The sequence below is a fragment of the Apis florea genome, unplaced genomic scaffold (genome assembly GCF_048593485.1).
Source record: "Apis florea isolate Af1SG1 unplaced genomic scaffold, ASM4859348v1 contig_2272_pilon, whole genome shotgun sequence".
In the NCBI taxonomy this organism is placed as follows: domain Eukaryota; kingdom Metazoa; phylum Arthropoda; class Insecta; order Hymenoptera; family Apidae; genus Apis; species Apis florea.
In genome coordinates, this window is record NW_028256549.1 from 3501565 (window position 1) to 3518335 (window position 16771).

The 16771-nt window shown below is 22.1% G+C and overlaps 6 protein-coding genes across 9 annotated transcripts; 1 reads left to right on the plus strand and 5 right to left on the minus strand.

Annotated features, from left to right (window-relative positions):
• Window positions 1-633: 633 nt before the first annotated feature.
• Window positions 634-4674, minus strand: LOC100865509 (heparanase). Of its 3 annotated transcripts, none has more exons than XM_003696035.4 (9): window positions 4357-4674; window positions 4078-4300; window positions 3767-3926; window positions 3396-3481; window positions 2791-3107; window positions 1963-2209; window positions 1525-1884; window positions 1003-1441; window positions 634-924 (listed from the first exon to the last, which is right to left on the minus strand). In XM_003696035.4, the coding sequence occupies exons 4-9, from the start codon at window positions 3460-3462 to the stop codon at window positions 762-764; spliced, it is 1593 nt and encodes a 530-aa protein (XP_003696083.1). In that variant the 5' UTR covers window positions 3463-3481; window positions 3767-3926; window positions 4078-4300; window positions 4357-4674; the 3' UTR covers window positions 634-761. The 3 variants fall into 3 exon arrangements, with proteins under 3 accessions (XP_003696083.1, XP_086774066.1, XP_031773748.1); XM_086917940.1 differs by having other exon boundaries at window positions 3396-3627; window positions 4357-4671; XM_031917888.2 differs by lacking the exon at window positions 4357-4674 and having other exon boundaries at window positions 3819-3926; window positions 4078-4219.
• On the minus strand, window positions 4359-8961 carry Brd8 (Bromodomain containing 8). The gene is made up of 3 exons (XM_012489649.3): window positions 8822-8961; window positions 5471-8427; window positions 4359-5390 (listed from the first exon to the last, which is right to left on the minus strand). The coding sequence occupies exons 1-3, from the start codon at window positions 8838-8840 to the stop codon at window positions 5214-5216; spliced, it is 3153 nt and encodes a 1050-aa protein (XP_012345103.3). The 5' UTR covers window positions 8841-8961; the 3' UTR covers window positions 4359-5213.
• Window positions 8836-11853, plus strand: LOC100865151 (tetraspanin-33). Its single transcript, XM_012489657.3, has 5 exons — window positions 8836-9364; window positions 9523-9726; window positions 9797-9970; window positions 10120-10251; window positions 10318-11853. Exons 1-5 carry the CDS (start codon window positions 9275-9277, stop codon window positions 10552-10554), a joined length of 837 nt encoding a protein of 278 aa, XP_012345111.1. The 5' UTR covers window positions 8836-9274; the 3' UTR covers window positions 10555-11853.
• LOC100864915 (AN1-type zinc finger protein 1) lies at window positions 11671-13452 on the minus strand. The gene is made up of 3 exons (XM_003696031.3): window positions 13093-13452; window positions 12474-12907; window positions 11671-12334 (listed from the first exon to the last, which is right to left on the minus strand). Exons 2-3 carry the CDS (start codon window positions 12897-12899, stop codon window positions 11954-11956), a joined length of 807 nt encoding a protein of 268 aa, XP_003696079.1. The 5' UTR covers window positions 12900-12907; window positions 13093-13452; the 3' UTR covers window positions 11671-11953.
• Window positions 12710-13460, minus strand: LOC105736166 (anaphase-promoting complex subunit 13). 2 transcript variants are annotated; one of them, XM_086917950.1, is made up of 2 exons: window positions 13099-13460; window positions 12710-12907 (listed from the first exon to the last, which is right to left on the minus strand). In XM_086917950.1, exon 1 carries the CDS (start codon window positions 13337-13339, stop codon window positions 13103-13105), a length of 237 nt encoding a protein of 78 aa, XP_086774076.1. In that variant the 5' UTR covers window positions 13340-13460; the 3' UTR covers window positions 12710-12907; window positions 13099-13102. The 2 variants fall into 2 exon arrangements, with proteins under 2 accessions (XP_086774076.1, XP_086774075.1); XM_086917949.1 differs by having other exon boundaries at window positions 12823-12907; window positions 13093-13339.
• Window positions 13461-13920: 460 nt separating this feature from the next.
• On the minus strand, window positions 13921-15810 carry LOC100865957 (astakine). Its single transcript, XM_012489661.3, has 3 exons — window positions 15677-15810; window positions 14399-14547; window positions 13921-14298 (listed from the first exon to the last, which is right to left on the minus strand). Exons 2-3 carry the CDS (start codon window positions 14523-14525, stop codon window positions 14099-14101), a joined length of 327 nt encoding a protein of 108 aa, XP_012345115.1. The 5' UTR covers window positions 14526-14547; window positions 15677-15810; the 3' UTR covers window positions 13921-14098.
• Between the last annotated feature and the right edge of the window lie 961 nt (window positions 15811-16771).

Sequence of the window (16771 nt, forward strand, 5' to 3'; positions counted from 1 at the left end):
CAGTATTTGTATAATTATTGTATTGTGTTATTATAATGTATAATTTTATAAAAAAAAATGTTGATTTCTATTGATAATAGAAGGCTATTATAATATCTACTAATAAGTAACTTAGTAAATATACTATATATATAATATTATGATTAATAATTATTTATAAATGCCATAAAGTTTTAAAAAAATTTCTCTATATTATCATATGTTATATGTTGACTTCAATGATATATATATATATAAATAATGTTAATATAATTATTTGTATTTATAAAAATATATATAATACATATATAAACAATATCTTATAAAAGTTATTTATATTCTTTTAATTTAATAAAAATAATTAAATTTTGCGTTTTTTTAATTTTTCTTTAGCCATTGATATCAATACAATTTACAACAAAAATATTTTATTTTACTTCGAATTAATTCGAATAACAAATAAAAATTTAGTTATAACATTTATAGTTGTACATTATATATCATCGTATATTATGAATGATCTTACACAAAGTAATAAATAATAAAAAAAAAAAGTTATTACATTTAAATTTTTTGTTTCACTTATATTTATTATATTATATTATTATATTAATTATTTGTTCATTCTATTATATTTCGATATAATAAGAAAAATTATTTATTACAATATTTATTTATTGTTTATAACATCATTTGTTATATAGTATCTATAAAATTTTTAATATACGGAAAACATACAATATATATAAAATTTAATCAAATTTATTATTATTATTATATATTTATGTATGACATGCTGGAACATATGCGCCATGTATTACAATGAATATCATGGAATAAGATGGTAAAGTAATTGATTGTGTGGATTCTAATATTACAGGTTGAAATAATGGCAAACTACCATTAGATTGCAATTTCAATACTTCTCCATTTATTTTTATATCTCTGAAAATAAATAAAATAAAAAAAATTAAATTTAAATTAAAATTAAGTTTATTTTCTTATAAAATAATTATTACATACCTTGATTGTAAATTATTAGAAGTGAGTGCATACAAAAAAACCTTAGAATTTTTATGAAATATAGGAATTCCTTGAAGAGTGATATTAATAGGATATTTGTACAAATTAATTCCATATACTGTAACTGCTACAATTTTATTAATCCATGATTTCTCAGGAGTGCAATGTGCATAAAGTCGTAAATAATCAAAAGATGTTGATGATAATTTTAATACTTTTTCTGAAACAAATTGTTTATAAATTACACTAACCCACCAGTCTGGATTTGGCATAAGATCAGGTCCAATCATAGCATAATTTCCACCAAACAATGATTGTCTAATAACAGTATTTAATCCTGCACTAGCACTGTATCCCAATTTATCAAGCCATAAAAATCCAGCTATAAATCTATTTGACAGTTCTGGAGCACCTCCACCATAAGCTGTACTTGTTTCTGCTATAAAAGATTTATTTAACAAATTTTATTTTATTACTATTATTAGTATTTAAGAAAGTTAATAGAATTATATAATGACATACATAACCACATAGGAATAATTTTTCCTGATGATTGAATTGCTTCTTGCATAGATTTAATTTGTATTGGCAAATAATTAAAAATTGAAATATTTATAAAATCAATTAATTGAGCTTCTTTCCCATTAAAATAATATTGATGCCAAGTGACATAGTTTATACTATTTTTATCATTTTCTAAAAATGTTTTTGCATAATGTTCTCCTATATGATTTGTATCTCCTACATGATTTACTTCTGGACCCACAAGAAGACTTTCTCTATATCCTATTTCATTTAATAATTGCCTTAATTCACGATAATCATATGCAAGTTGAATTGCAGTAATATTTATATTAAATACATGATGGAAAGAATTTGGTTCTAGAAATTTTATCATAATTAATCTATCTATTTAAAAGATAAGTAAGAAATATATAAAAAATAAAATTGTAACATTACCATTTCCTAGTTGCCAATCTATTTTCATATTTTTACTTTTGGCAAATGAAATTATATTTTTAGCATTAATATCATTCCAAGAGCCATTAATATTTCTAATTAATACATTTAAATCGAATATCATTTGTAATTTTGATTTTATTGAAAAATTGTATAAATTTTCAAAATCTTTTTCATTAATTGTAAAATTAGTTATATCTTGTCCATCCACTGGATTTATTACTTTTTCAGAAATTATCCACATTGTCTATATAGCATAATTTATATAAATTTATATAAATATAATAACATCTTTTATTATCTCTATTATTCATTTCAGTTTTAATTATTCGCGAAATCTCTTAGAAACTATCTCTGTGAATATGACTATCTAATTATACATAAACAAGATATCTCAAAATATAGAATATCCGTTAATTGCAGATTCTTAAAGTAATTTTAAGCAACATTTTCATTTATAAAAGAAACTTTCGTTTATATCATTTATAGTTTTTTAAGTTATTAATAAAAGTTTATTATTAATAAAAAATTGATCAAACGCATGGAACGCAATAAATTAAACTACGACGGTAATATTGAGTACATATCGCTGACCGAGAATAAACAAATTCAAATAATATTGCTTGAATTTGTTTGTTAATTAGTTTATTTTGTAATTAGCTAATGTTTTTGTTAATAATTTGTTAATGACAAAACTATAATTTGCAAAGAAAAATGTTGTTTGAACTTATCTTAGTTAATTAGTGAATCTTCAATTAAATAGTATCCCACATTTTTGAAACATTCTGTACATATATAAATTTATTTTTAATATAATAATAAATCTACCTGATTAAAATATAAACAATCAGCAGATGTACCTCCTATTCGAATATAAGCTGGTGCAAGATATTGAGCTAAATTTATAAATTTGTTATTTTTAATTGGAAGATTTTTTATATCACGAAGTAAAGATGTATCAAGACCAAATGATAAAAATTTGTTTGATACTGTATGTAAAAGTGAATGTTTTGATTTTAAGTAAAATACATAAGTGTTATTTTTCGGATTTATTGTATTATCGATATTCCATAATGATAATATTATAAATATCATGCAGAAACTCAAAAAAATAAGTCCAATAAAAGTTGGATGTAGTGTTGATTCTGAAATTTAAAAAAAGATATTTCATTGTAGTAATAAATAGATTAAATATATTTGAAATTCAAATTTTAAATATTCAAATATTAATAATTATAAATATTATTATGATATTGTAAATCATATTAAAATATGATTACATATTTATATGATATCTTTATATTTTAATTGAAGTAAATTAATATTTATATAATATGATATAATATATAATATAATATAATATATAATATTTTAATTAATGTAAAAATTATGCAAAAAATATTTTCAATTAGTATATAATTTAAATCACTTACGAGTTCGAATTTCACCAACTTTTTCATATTGATTTTTACCACAATCATTAGTTATAAAATAGCTCATAATTTGTGCAATTTCTTGTCTGTATGTTTGAAAATAATTTTATTAAATATTGTAATAATTTATTCAAAGAAACTATAATAATAATAAAAGCATTCTATTTATATTTAGTCAAGTATTTTTTAATAAAGCTTTAACCGATTGATTTCACTCGTACTTCATTTAAATCTTAAAAATAATAAGATGATAAATATATACTGCAATTTAAATTAATGTTCAATATTTTAAGAAAAAATTTCTATGTTATTTTTTTAGCAACGTTAAATAATCTTTTAACATAGTCTTTTATTCATGAAAAATGAGATACCTTTGGATTTATTTCCGATTAATATTTTTATTCTTTGTACAAATAGTTTTACCATTATTTAAATAAGAAGTTCCTTTTTTTCGTGCATATTTCTTCTTTGTTTTATTATAACCGATTTGTTCTATATTGAATTGTTTCGTAAATTGTTCCCGTCTAAAAACTATAATAATTATATTAAAAATATAGAATTATCTCTTATATATTATATTTATTTTAAATATACTATTTTCATTATATAATATATAATAAAAAAATAATATAATAAAAAAATACATAATTTAAAAATATAATTTATAATTTATAAAAAATACCTCCAGGTGAAATTCGTTCAGATAATGAATCTAAACTAGAACTTGATGATTGAAAAAGTAAAGACCGACTTCTGTGTACTGCAATACGATTACGATAAGATAAACTACGCCGACGTTTCTGTTTCTCATTTAATTGCTGCTTTGATTCTGAACTACTTAATTCATCTTCAGCCCAGAATGGTCGATCAGTGTCATCGGATATTGGTGGTGTTGGTGCGGGTGACTTAAATATAAGATTATATAAATAAAAATGTATTATTTTTAATAATAATAACTTACAATTCCTTGAGAAATTCCAAATATAAAGTATTGTTTATTTCTATCTTCTAATTGATTTAATATTCCAACAGATACTGTAGTACAAGATGATTGATTTTCATAACCTTCGTCATCGTCAGAAGTTTGTATTATTTTTCGTGTATCACCGCTGGCATAATAGCCCATTATAAAGTTTCTTTAAATTTTAACAAGTTATACGACTATAAAGTTTAAATTTCTTACATATGTTTTATTATACTAATGATTTATTTATATTTTGTATCTAAAATTTAAATGTTTATAAAAGTGGAATAAATGGCAGGCTTTTTTTTTTATTATGGTAGAACAAATTACATTATTCTATAAGCTATAATTTAAATTATTTATTTAGTAAATTTTTTTATTTAATATTTTTAAAAAATTATATTTATAAAATGCTTTTATTGCATCTTTCTTAAAATATAAAAAAAAATAAATTTTTTTTAAATACCATTACAAATAATTTTTTTTTTTCATTATACATATAGTATGTAATTATAATGATAATATGTTAAAAGAAGAAGATAAATATGATTTTAATTTTTGTAATTTTTGTAATTATTAATATAAAATCTATTTTTCCATTTTTTACTGTCATCTGAAAATAATGAGATAGAATTTTAAGTTATTATATTTCTTATTATATATAACATAAATATTTAATATAAATGTCTATGTATATCCAACATTATTCTTTAATGTTAACAGATATATCCTTTCTTTCACATTTGTCAACAAAGCTCTTGAGAATTTTAATGTATATCAAATTACACACCACACACGCATGCGCGCGTGCGCACACACATACATTTATATATACCTATAAACAAGAAAATGTCCTAATCATTTTCTGATTTTCTACGTTTTTTAGAACGCGGACTATCTGTATCATGTGGACTTGGAGTGATGTGACTTCGTTTTCTTTTTATGCTACTTTCATTAGCTTCATTACTACTACTTGCTGCAGTTCTTGTTTCTCTTCTGAGTGTTCCTTCTCCTGTAACTTGCACCAATATCTACACAGAATTAAATAATATATAAGATTTCTTAAAAATGATAATTATTACATTTTTAATTATTACATTTATATTTTTACCTGCATATGCTGCAGACATTCTTCCTGCATTGAAACTGCCATTTTATAAATAAATGTATCATGTTTATTATACATAATGGCATTTTGAAACATCAACATAACATCACGTTGAAAATGCATTGTAGATCTAATTGTGCCATTATCTATATTTTTTTTAATAGTAGATAAATCCATAGGTCTAAAAATAACTGAATGGTATCCTGGTGCTTGATCTTCTGTAATAGGTCTCAAAAAAACAGATGCATATTTATGGGTAGCAAGTCGATTATAAACCAACATGACTGCTTTTTTCCATGCTCTATAATCTGCACCTTCTCCAGTACCTTCAGTTTCAGGTTCACTATCAATAGAAGCATTTTGTTTTTTTGAATATGTTTTCATAGCACGACCTCCACTTAACTTGCTTAATGATGATTCCTCTTCATCTAATTCAACAGTATCTTCTCCAGCACTTATTATAGATTCTGATTCTTTTTTTACATTTTGCTCAATATCTATATTTTTTTTCTCTTCCTTTTCTTCTTTTATTTGAACTTCTTTTTTCACTTCTAATATTAATGAATTTTCTAATTGAATTTTTGTTTCTTCTTCCATTCTTGAATCTTCATATGTATTTTCTTCTTTTTTAACAATAGAAGTATCAGTATTAATAGGATCTACAGATTCTATTTTTAAACTTATATCTTCAGGAGACACCAACTGAGTAGAATCTTCTACAATTGCTGTTTCCTCTATTTCTTCTTCTTTTATTTCTATATCTTGTAAAATAGAACTTGTTGTATCTTCTGAAGAATCTTTTGTATCTTCTTTTTTAAATTCATCTGTATAAATTTCTAAAGCTTCTTCTGTTTGTTCTTGAGATTTTTCTGGTGATTCTTCACTTACTTCTATAATAGTTTTTTCTTTTATTACAATTATAGGTTCTTCTTTGAATGATTCAATAGATTCTGTACTTTCAATTGTATTTTCTATAATCTGTTCTTCTGTTATTTTCTTTTTATCATCTGAACTACTTTCATCATCTTCTAAAATTAAACTAATATCTTGTGATTTTTCTGTATCTTCTGTACTAGGAAGATCATTTGTTACTTCAGATGAAACACTAACAACTTCTGCTGATGGAACATCTTGCTGTTCTCCAGTAATTTTAGCAAGATGCATTTCTAATTGATCCAATTCCATATTATCTTTATTTTCTAATTCATTAGAAGATACTCTTTGTAATTTATTAGTAGAACATTCTTTAATTTCTGGTACAACTATTTCAGTTTCTTCTTCTTCTTCAACTTCATCTTCTGCTATTTCATCCACTAGCTCTTTTGTAACTATTTTTGAATCATTTTCTTCAGTTTCTACATTTGAAGTAGAATCTATAGTATCAAATTCATCACCTATTTGTTTTTCTTCTAATGGAGTATCTTTACTGTTTTCACCATCTTGAGTATTTAATTCAGGAACAAGCTCTTCTTTTAATGCCACTCTTTCTAAACATGTACTTTCTTCAGATTTTACTTCTTCTGATGTATTTGTTATGGTTTCAGATATTTCAGTCACAATAACTTTGGGTTCTTGTGGTTCTATAGCAACTGTTCCTATAATTTCTGCAATATTTGATGTACTAGAATCGATTTCTTCAATAGCCATTTCACTTTCTGGTGAATTAGAAAGTGATACAGTTTCATCTACATCTCTAGGTTCTGGACGTTCTGTTATTACTGGTACTTCTTGAATTTGAGGTACAGTAAGAGTATTAATGGTTGATGTAGCTGTATCTAAAGCTTGTGGACTACCAGTAATTTCTTCTTTTATTAATTCTTCTATATCTCCAATAATTTCATTAATTTCATCTTTATCTATTACATCTGCCATTATATCTTTACGTATTACATCATCTATATGATCTATAATCTGTACCATACTTTCTGTAGATGTAATATTTGGAGTTGTTATTAAAGATTGAGGTACAGATGTTTCATTTTGTACTGTTACTTGATGTATAGATTGAGATTGACAATTGTGAATTTCAGTTACATTTTGTTGAGGTACAATAGTTGGTGTTGACTGTAAATTAGGTAAAGGACCTCTTTGTGTATTAGCTGGCATTTCTAATAACATAGATAAAGTTGGTGCACCAACTGATGGTCTTTCTGGTAGTACATTTGAAATTGAGGATGTAACTAATTGATGCAATTGAGGAGATACATTTTGTGTTAATTGAGAACTTGGTACTTTAGGGCTAGAACCAAGTAGACTTGTAATTGTAGGAGAACTTATTTGTCCTGTAGTAGTTGATGTTTGAATTTGTGTTGTTGGACTTGGTGATTTTAATAGACTTGTTAACAATGGTGATCTTCCTCCTCTAGCTTTCTTTTCATCTTCCTCTACATTTTCTATTGTTTCTTGAATTTCTACTGTATTTTCACTAGATTTACGTTGACTTATATTAGATACTGTTTGTGGTGAATTTAATTCTTGTTTTTGTTGACGTTTTGCTAACCATGCAGAATGTGCTCTTGCTTTTTGTTCTTGTTCTCGTTCTTCTTGTTCAATTGCAAGCCACATCTTATTTAATTTATCATCTGTTATTGATCCAGATCTTAACATATTTATTTCAGTTTTAAGTTGTTGATATTCTTCTCTTTGAAAAGCTAACATTTGTCCTAATTCAGTTATCCTTTCTTGTGTTAATCTTCTTACTATTGATTCACCTGTTGTTTCTCCACTTTCTCTTTTTTTTCTTTTAGGTGTATCTGCATTTTCTAATAAATATGCATACTGAATAGCACAAGATTTTTGAGAAAACCAATCAGATGGTCTTGATGTTTCTTTTTCAACAACTGCTTTTAATGATCTTGATACACTCATCCAGTTTTGATCTCCTGATTTCAATACACTTGAAGCCAAATATAACTGTTCACGTGTAGTCCAATTATCATAAGATCTTTTTAATTTCAATCCTGCAAATAAATGTTAAAATGTATAATAAATATAAATTACACTGAATTTTGTATAATTTTTATAATTTATAATTTTTATTAATTTTATATAATTAATTAATACTACATCTTTTAATACTATGCTAAGATAAGTATTTATAATATTAATATTTTGAAGTATTAATATATTGTTTACATTAATGTATATGTCAAAAATAAGATTTATTTTCTACATAAATATATAAAAATAAATAACAAAATATTATAGAACAACATTATAATAAAATTTTATATTTAATTTAATATATTATTAATATACTATTATTTAAATTATTTAATTTAAGCTATATGTTAATATTTAATAATTTTATTAACCTGAAAATCATGAACCGTAATAAATATATAATAAACTTACTGTCTTGTACTGATGTCATTGTTTCAAATAAAAATTATATCTTTTTTTTTAATATAAACACGTATAAGTATTAAAAATTTTAAATAAATCAAGCGCTAATAATTATTTTGTTTAGAATTTTCTGTCTGGTTTATACACACATGTATTCCGTTTATTTCGTTGAAACATGGAATGTATGGACAGCTGATTTTAAACTTGAATTCGAGGAATATGAGAAACAGAGGTGTAATGGCGGATGCAAAGTAAGCTGTCAAAGTATGGTGCATTATATTTTTGCTTTGATTCATGAACGATCAAATATATTTCACCGACAATTAAAGAAAGAAATAGTAAATATGCGTTGAATATATGGAATTATGAAATAATTAATCGATGTAATTTGTATATATAATTAAAAGTACGAATATCTTGTATATACTAATTAATATTTCTTAAAACTGTTTTTATTTTATAATGATGAATAATCGGAGACGAACGAATAATTTTACTTATGTTAGTTCTTGTGTGAAGTATATGATATTTATGCTCAATTTTGTTTTTTGGGTGAGTATATTATTACTATTTCATATTATGAATTATTATTTTTATTATAATTAATAAATGTTATTATACTATTACTAATATTATTAGTATTATTAATGTTATTACTATTTATAAATAAAAAAATAAAATTTTAAATATTTTATTTTTTTATTATATAGTTATTTGGAGGACTTCTAATTGGAGTAGGTTTATATGCATTTGTGGACAAATGGCAAGCAACTGGTTCTGTTAGAGTGGAAAATGTATATGATGTAATTCTCAATATTTCACTTGTAATGGTTATTGCAGGAGCAGTAGTCTTTGTTGTTAGTTTTGCAGGATGTGTAGGAGCATTACGTGAAAATACTTGTCTTCTTAAATTTGTTAGTATTAATAGATGAATTATATTTGAAAGTTTAATTAATGTAATATCTAATAATCTATTTATTATAGTATTCATTGTGTCTATTGGTATTCTTTTTGCTTGAAATGGGCATAGCAATTGTTGGTTTTATATTTCCACATACATTACAATCATTATTGGAAGAATCATTCACAGATAAAATCATACAAACATATAGAGAAGATCCTGATCTACAAAATTTTATTGATTTTGGTCAGCAAAAGGTAAAAAATTTTATAATAGTATATTTAATATGTATATATGTGTGTATATATATATATATATATATATATATATATATATATATATATATATATATATATATATTAAATAATTAAATAATTAGCATTATTTTAAAAAATTTATTTAACAGTTCAGATGCTGTGGTTTAAGTCAAGAAGGATATTTGGATTGGGGAAAGAACGAATATTTCAATTGTTCCAGTCCTAGTGTAGAACGTTGTGGTGCACCATTTTCATGTTGCATTAATGCTACAGATATATCAGTAAGTATATAAGTAAGTATTTTTAATACTTTCTTAATAACATATTTAAAATATTGAAATTTCTAGAGTGGACTTGTGAATATAATGTGTGGCTATAAAGTACAAATGTTACCAGTTTCTGAAGCAGGTAAAAAAGTATGGACTAGTGGTTGCATTGAAATTGTGAGAAGTTGGGCAGAACGCAATTTGTACACAATAGCTGGTATTGCTTTAGGTATAGCTCTTAGTCAATTATTTGTCATTTATCTTGCTAAAACATTAGAAGGCCAAATTGAATTGCAAAAGTCTCGTTGGCATTCCTGAGCTTGACTTCAGGCCACCTACCGCTATCAGATTCCTCCCAATAGGCAGGTGGCCAATATTCGATCAAGAGGTCATGATACTAAAAAATGTGGAAAAATTCGGATGGCTTTACTTATTAGTATTGCGGTTCTTGTATACATAATTTCTATTTTTGTTTTTATCAAACTTTTTTTTTATTTCAAAAACAATTTTCATTTATATTTTAGCAATGATTTTTTATTTTTTACATAATGCCCTATTTTTATAACTTTATTTTTTTCTTCATTATTAATTTATATTATATCTTTTTTTCATCAACAAATTGTATTAAGTGATGTAGCCATATATTTTTTTTTGAAATTTTCTCAAAACTTGAACAATCACAGGCTGGTTGCTTTTAAACTAAATAAATTCAAAACGAAATATTTAAATAACAATATTATTCAATATATATATTTAGTTATATATCAAATTTGTTGCAAAAATTACTCATATGAGGAAAAACATTTTTTTCACTATAAAAGATTGATTAAATTAATATAATTAATCATATATTAAAATAAGCACAATTAATTTTGTAACAAATATTAATTTTTTTATAATGTATATAATTTATAAAAAATAAATAACAATAATAAATTTCATATGTTGGTAATTTTTGCACTAAAATTAATGTATTATTCGCACATTATATATAATTATAAGTATTAATAGTAGTGTTGTAAGTATTAAAAGCATCAAGCCTTTAAATATCCTACAAAAGACTTACATTTTATAGTTTAAGAAATAGATACAATTCTAAGAGATTTATGATTTTTTATATATTTACATAGTTATTTTCGAAAATATTTTACCGTGTGCGTATTTAAAGCTTTTTTGTCTCATAATAAATAATTTTATTGATTAATTCAACAAAATGAAATAAAATAACAATATAATTGAAACACGCACATGGTTAAAAACATATCTTTTTTATCATCTAATTTTTTATTTATATAATTTTATTATTATTTATATTAAATATAATATAAAACTAATTAATTAGTATTATTTATATAATATTAATTAATTATTTTTTAATCAATATTGTTAATTTTTTATTGTATTAGTGTAATTCAAATAAGACAAAAAAATACGTCCAGTGCCAAAGTCAAAGTATCGTCATCATTTTATTTGAAAAAAACTTGACAATAATCTGGTGTAAATGATTTGTTTATTAAGTATATATATAATTCATCTGCGTGTCTTTTTATCAAAAATAAATGTAAAACTGATATATAAAACTATCTAGTTTGTAATAAACAAAATATTATTCTAAAACTGTCTTTTGTTCTTACCAATAAATTATTACATATTAATAAAGCATATTAAAGATAAATAAATTAAAAAATAAATTATTATTATTATTTTTTGTAAATATTTATTTATATAAAGTATAATCTACAAAAGCACTATCTGAATATTCTAAAATTACACTCTGTCCATCAATAAGTTCAGAATTTTCAAATAATTTTGTTAATAACATATTCATTTCATTACATATTAATGCACCAGTTGCGTAATGAAATAATTGTAGTTTACATGTTCTTGTTAAATTATTATTATTGGATATTTTTAATATATCAGCTATTGAATCTATTGCTTTCCCAATTGTCCAATTTATATTTACATAAATACTTTTTGATGGTCCTATATGTTTATTAGATATTGTAGTTGGGAGATATACAAGAAAATAACATCTTTCATTCATTGGTATATTTTTCACACCAACAGCAGAACCCTTTAAACGCATAAGTCTTACCTAAAATAATTTATTATGTTACTTAAATTTCTTAAATAATATTATAAGTAATAATTGTAGATTAATAAGTAATTAATATTAATAATATCTTTTTTTATTTAAATATTATTATTAAATCTTTTCTATTTAAATATTATACTTTATTAGCCATTGCAGTATTTTTAGATTTCTTCAAAGTATTTGAAATTTCTTCATCCACTATAGCTTTTGCTTCTGCAAATTGTTTTTTTGGTATTTGCCATTTTTTTAACTTTGTTGTTTTTTCTTCATTTGTATATTCTAAACAACCATGATATCTGTGTTGTACACAAAAGTGTTTTTTACATTTAATACATTGCATTTCAATAGGTGACGTTTCTTTGCAAAATTCCTCTGAACATTTATAATTTGATGCCTTTATTTTAGTGTATGTTATTTTATCTTTAAAACTTAAACATTTATGAGAAGATATATGAAAATGTTCTTTGCAAAATAAATCATGACAATGATTACATTCAAATGGTAAAAAATTTAATTGTTTGCAATCTTTAATTGAACATCTTGCTCCAATATTTGGAAATTCCATTTTTAAATCTATAATAGAATACACACATATATATTATGAGCAAAAATATAATTTATTTAATTAAAATATATAATAAATTACTAATATATTAATTATGTTATATTATTATACAAAATATTATTTATTTAACTGTAAGAAGTATATAATAAATTATTAATATATTAGTTATATTCAATTATTATATATTACAAACCATTACTTATTTAACTGTGAGAAGGTGTTGGAGAATGTAAATGGTTTTCACTGAGAGTTCCTAAAGCTAGATTATTCCACTTTTGTTCTAATTCTTTCAATGTCATATGAGAATCACCATTATCACTTTCAGGATCAGGTAATTCTGCTATTGGTACTGAAATATCGTCTATAGGCAAACGTTCTTTATGCCAAATCTCATCAATTAAATCTAATAATCTACCATCTCCGCATACCTGACTGTCCATATCGTAAAATACACAATTTTTTAAATATTTCCTTTTATCTGCATTGGCAAATAAAACATCAAAATTCCTACTCGATTGCGGTTATCTATTTTAACTGAAAAATTATAGTCACCGACATAATGAAACAAAGATGTTCGACTCTATAAATAAGATCGCATATCAAATAAAATGTTACTATCATCGATTAAGAATATTTCAAGGACAAAAAAAAATAAATTATTGTTCAAATAATACATAAAATTCAATAAAATAATATTTTTTATTATCTTTATTTTAGCATTATTTAAATTTTATTTAATATTAGAATATTTAAAATAATTGTTAATTATGATTAAACAAGATTAAACATTTAATAATCATAATATTATGTAATTATATTTTTTTATTTTTAATTTAAATTGTTTGAAATTGGTTTTTTTTTAATTCTCATAAGAAAATTGTTAATATTATTTTAGAAATTATTACGTTTTAAAAATAATAGAAAAAATAAATAATAAGTAGAAATAATAATAATAAAGTAGAAATAATAAAATTAGAAATACTTTCGTCATTTGGTTGAAAATCACAATTTAATTATAGAATTTGTTTTAATTTCACTAATTATTTTTATTAGTTGTTTTTTTTTATTTATTGTATCAAATATATTTATTGTTATCAATTTTATACATTCTTTATAAAAAATTTTTTTCTTTGTTTTTTGCATTAATTATTTTGTTTGTCTAATTTTTATTAACGATTAATTGAATTGTATCATGTTTTTTAATTTTTTTCTTTACAAACACCTTTTTCGCATGAAAATCCATCAATGCAAGGACAAAAAATGAAATGTACGTCTTCTATTTTCAATAAACTACCATCTGGATAACCAAGAGTAACATTAAATGTTACATTAGTTGGTCTACAAACTTCTCCTTTTCCTTGCATAGGTTTACATTGTGGTATACTATATCTTATTGGTCCTAAAATTACATAAATAAATTATGAAAATTACTAGTTTTAAAAAATAAATTAATAATTTTTTATATAAAATGAATTTATTTTTTCTACAAAATGACATACCTAAAGTACAACAATGATTTGGTCGACATTCTGAACTAGTTTGACATTTAATATAATCATTTTGTGTGTGGCAAGGATATGCCAATACAAATAGAAGAAAAGAAATCACAAAAATCGATGTCATCATTGTTATTTTTATTTGCTGACTCCTGCAATGAAAATATCTATTTTTTTTTAGTTATCATGATTTTAAAGTTATAAGATTTAATAAAAATTTGTTATTTAAAGGAATAATTATTCTGTTCTTTTTTCTGATTTAAAAAAATTTTTTTAATCATTTCAATTTAATCTGTTTTTTTTTATTTAATTCAATTATTTAATTTAAAATTATAAGAACAGTTTTAAGTTAATAACTGCTTTTAACTATTAATATATAAATAATATTAGATAAAATTGTTTTAGAATAATCTTTGTTTGAAGTTGGTAATTAGTCACACATTGATTATGTACTTGAAATACTATTTATTGTTTGCTATAATTTCATTATTGCAGATATATTGTATTATATTATTTAATTATTACGACTTTTAATTTTCTTCAACTTTTTTCAAAATATCATTATTAATTAATAATAATAATATATATAATAATATTAATAATATAATAATAATATTATTATTAATTAATAATAATAATTCATAATAATTAATATAATTACTACAATTAACATAATAAAACAAATTTTTTTAAAAGAATGGTAATGAATTTAATATAATTTATTTAATATAATTCAAAATATCATTGAAAACAATCATGAAATCATTTTTCAATGAAATTAAACTGAATTCAAGATTATTAAAAATTAATTTTACAATTCGATAAACTTTATTATATTAGAAAAATTAATTATTTATTACAAATATTATTTATAATATTATATTATATTATATTATATATAATGGTAATAATTATTGAGAAAAATTCAAATTATTTAACAAAAAATTAAAAATTTCTAATATATAAATTTCTAATATATAAATTTCCATAATAATTTATGTAATATTTGTTAATTTGATAAGAATTTCATATACAATAAATATATACACATAAATACATATATAAATACAAGTTTAGCATAATAAATAATTATAATAGCATAATTTTTTTCTAGAAATTTTATTTTTTTTTAGATGTTAGAAATATCTAAAAATATGATTTTAACAACATTTTTAATTTTTAATATTATATTAATCACTGCACTAGTTATTTTTGTTTTCATTTTCTGCTTTTATTTAGTAAGAGATTATAAAAATTATAAAAATATACGCGAGCACTTACAATCCTTTTACACTGTCTACACTCGGTAAACACTTATTCCCATTTGATCATGCAAACTGATGTCTGTTGTTTTTATATCAGTTTCCTCTGTTCGTTCCTCCAAATAAGCGATTGAAATAGAAAGATTTGTTTTTGTATTTGTTGAATATGTTAAATTTGTATTTGTATAGTTGATTCAAAGTCAATATTTATATAATATATTATATGTGAAATAATCAAAATATTTTTTATAAGTAAAAAAAAATAATATCTTTCCATCAATAATCAATCAATAATTAAAAGATCATATAAATTCATAGATTATACAGTTTTACAATGATTTTCATTATATCTTTGATAAAGTTTTTAATAGCAAATGAATCATATAATTGATTGATTAAGGATTGATTTTATAAGTATGTAAATGATAAATTCAAGGAAAAATTGTTCGTTTATAATTACAGTATTATGTAATTAGTTAAATGGAAATCCTGCAAAGAAAGATTTCTATCAGATCCTGGAAATATATATGTATATAGAATTAATAATTAATTTGGTATTAGTTATTATTTATATGATGATATTGAGCAATTTAAATATATTTAAGTAAATTTACATTATAGTTTCATTTTCATTTGAAAAAATTGAAATTTATAAACAGATATATGAACTTGTTTAATTAACATTGTTTCACATTTTTCAATTGAATAAAATCACGCGCCAAAAGCAAATATAAAAAGAGAAAGCAAGTGATATAAGAAGAAAAAATAAAAATAGTGAGGATAGAAATAGAATAAGAATTGATTATCATTTTGCCAAAGAAATTTCTTTCAAGAAGGATCTTTCTAAAAGTATTTAAGAGATGGCGTTAATCTTTAGTTCTTATTTTACTTTATTTTTTAAAGAGATGTCTCTGATATTCAGGAAAATTAATTCTTATTTTATTAATTCTTATTTTTTATTTTTTTTGTACTATTTCCTATTTTTTTTCATGACTTTTATTTGCAACATTTTAAAAGTTGCGATGTTGATTTCAATATTTTATTGTATTTCTATTTTTCTTCCATTATTTATTCTTTTAGACTATACTTGCTCTGCAAAATTTGTACGAACAAA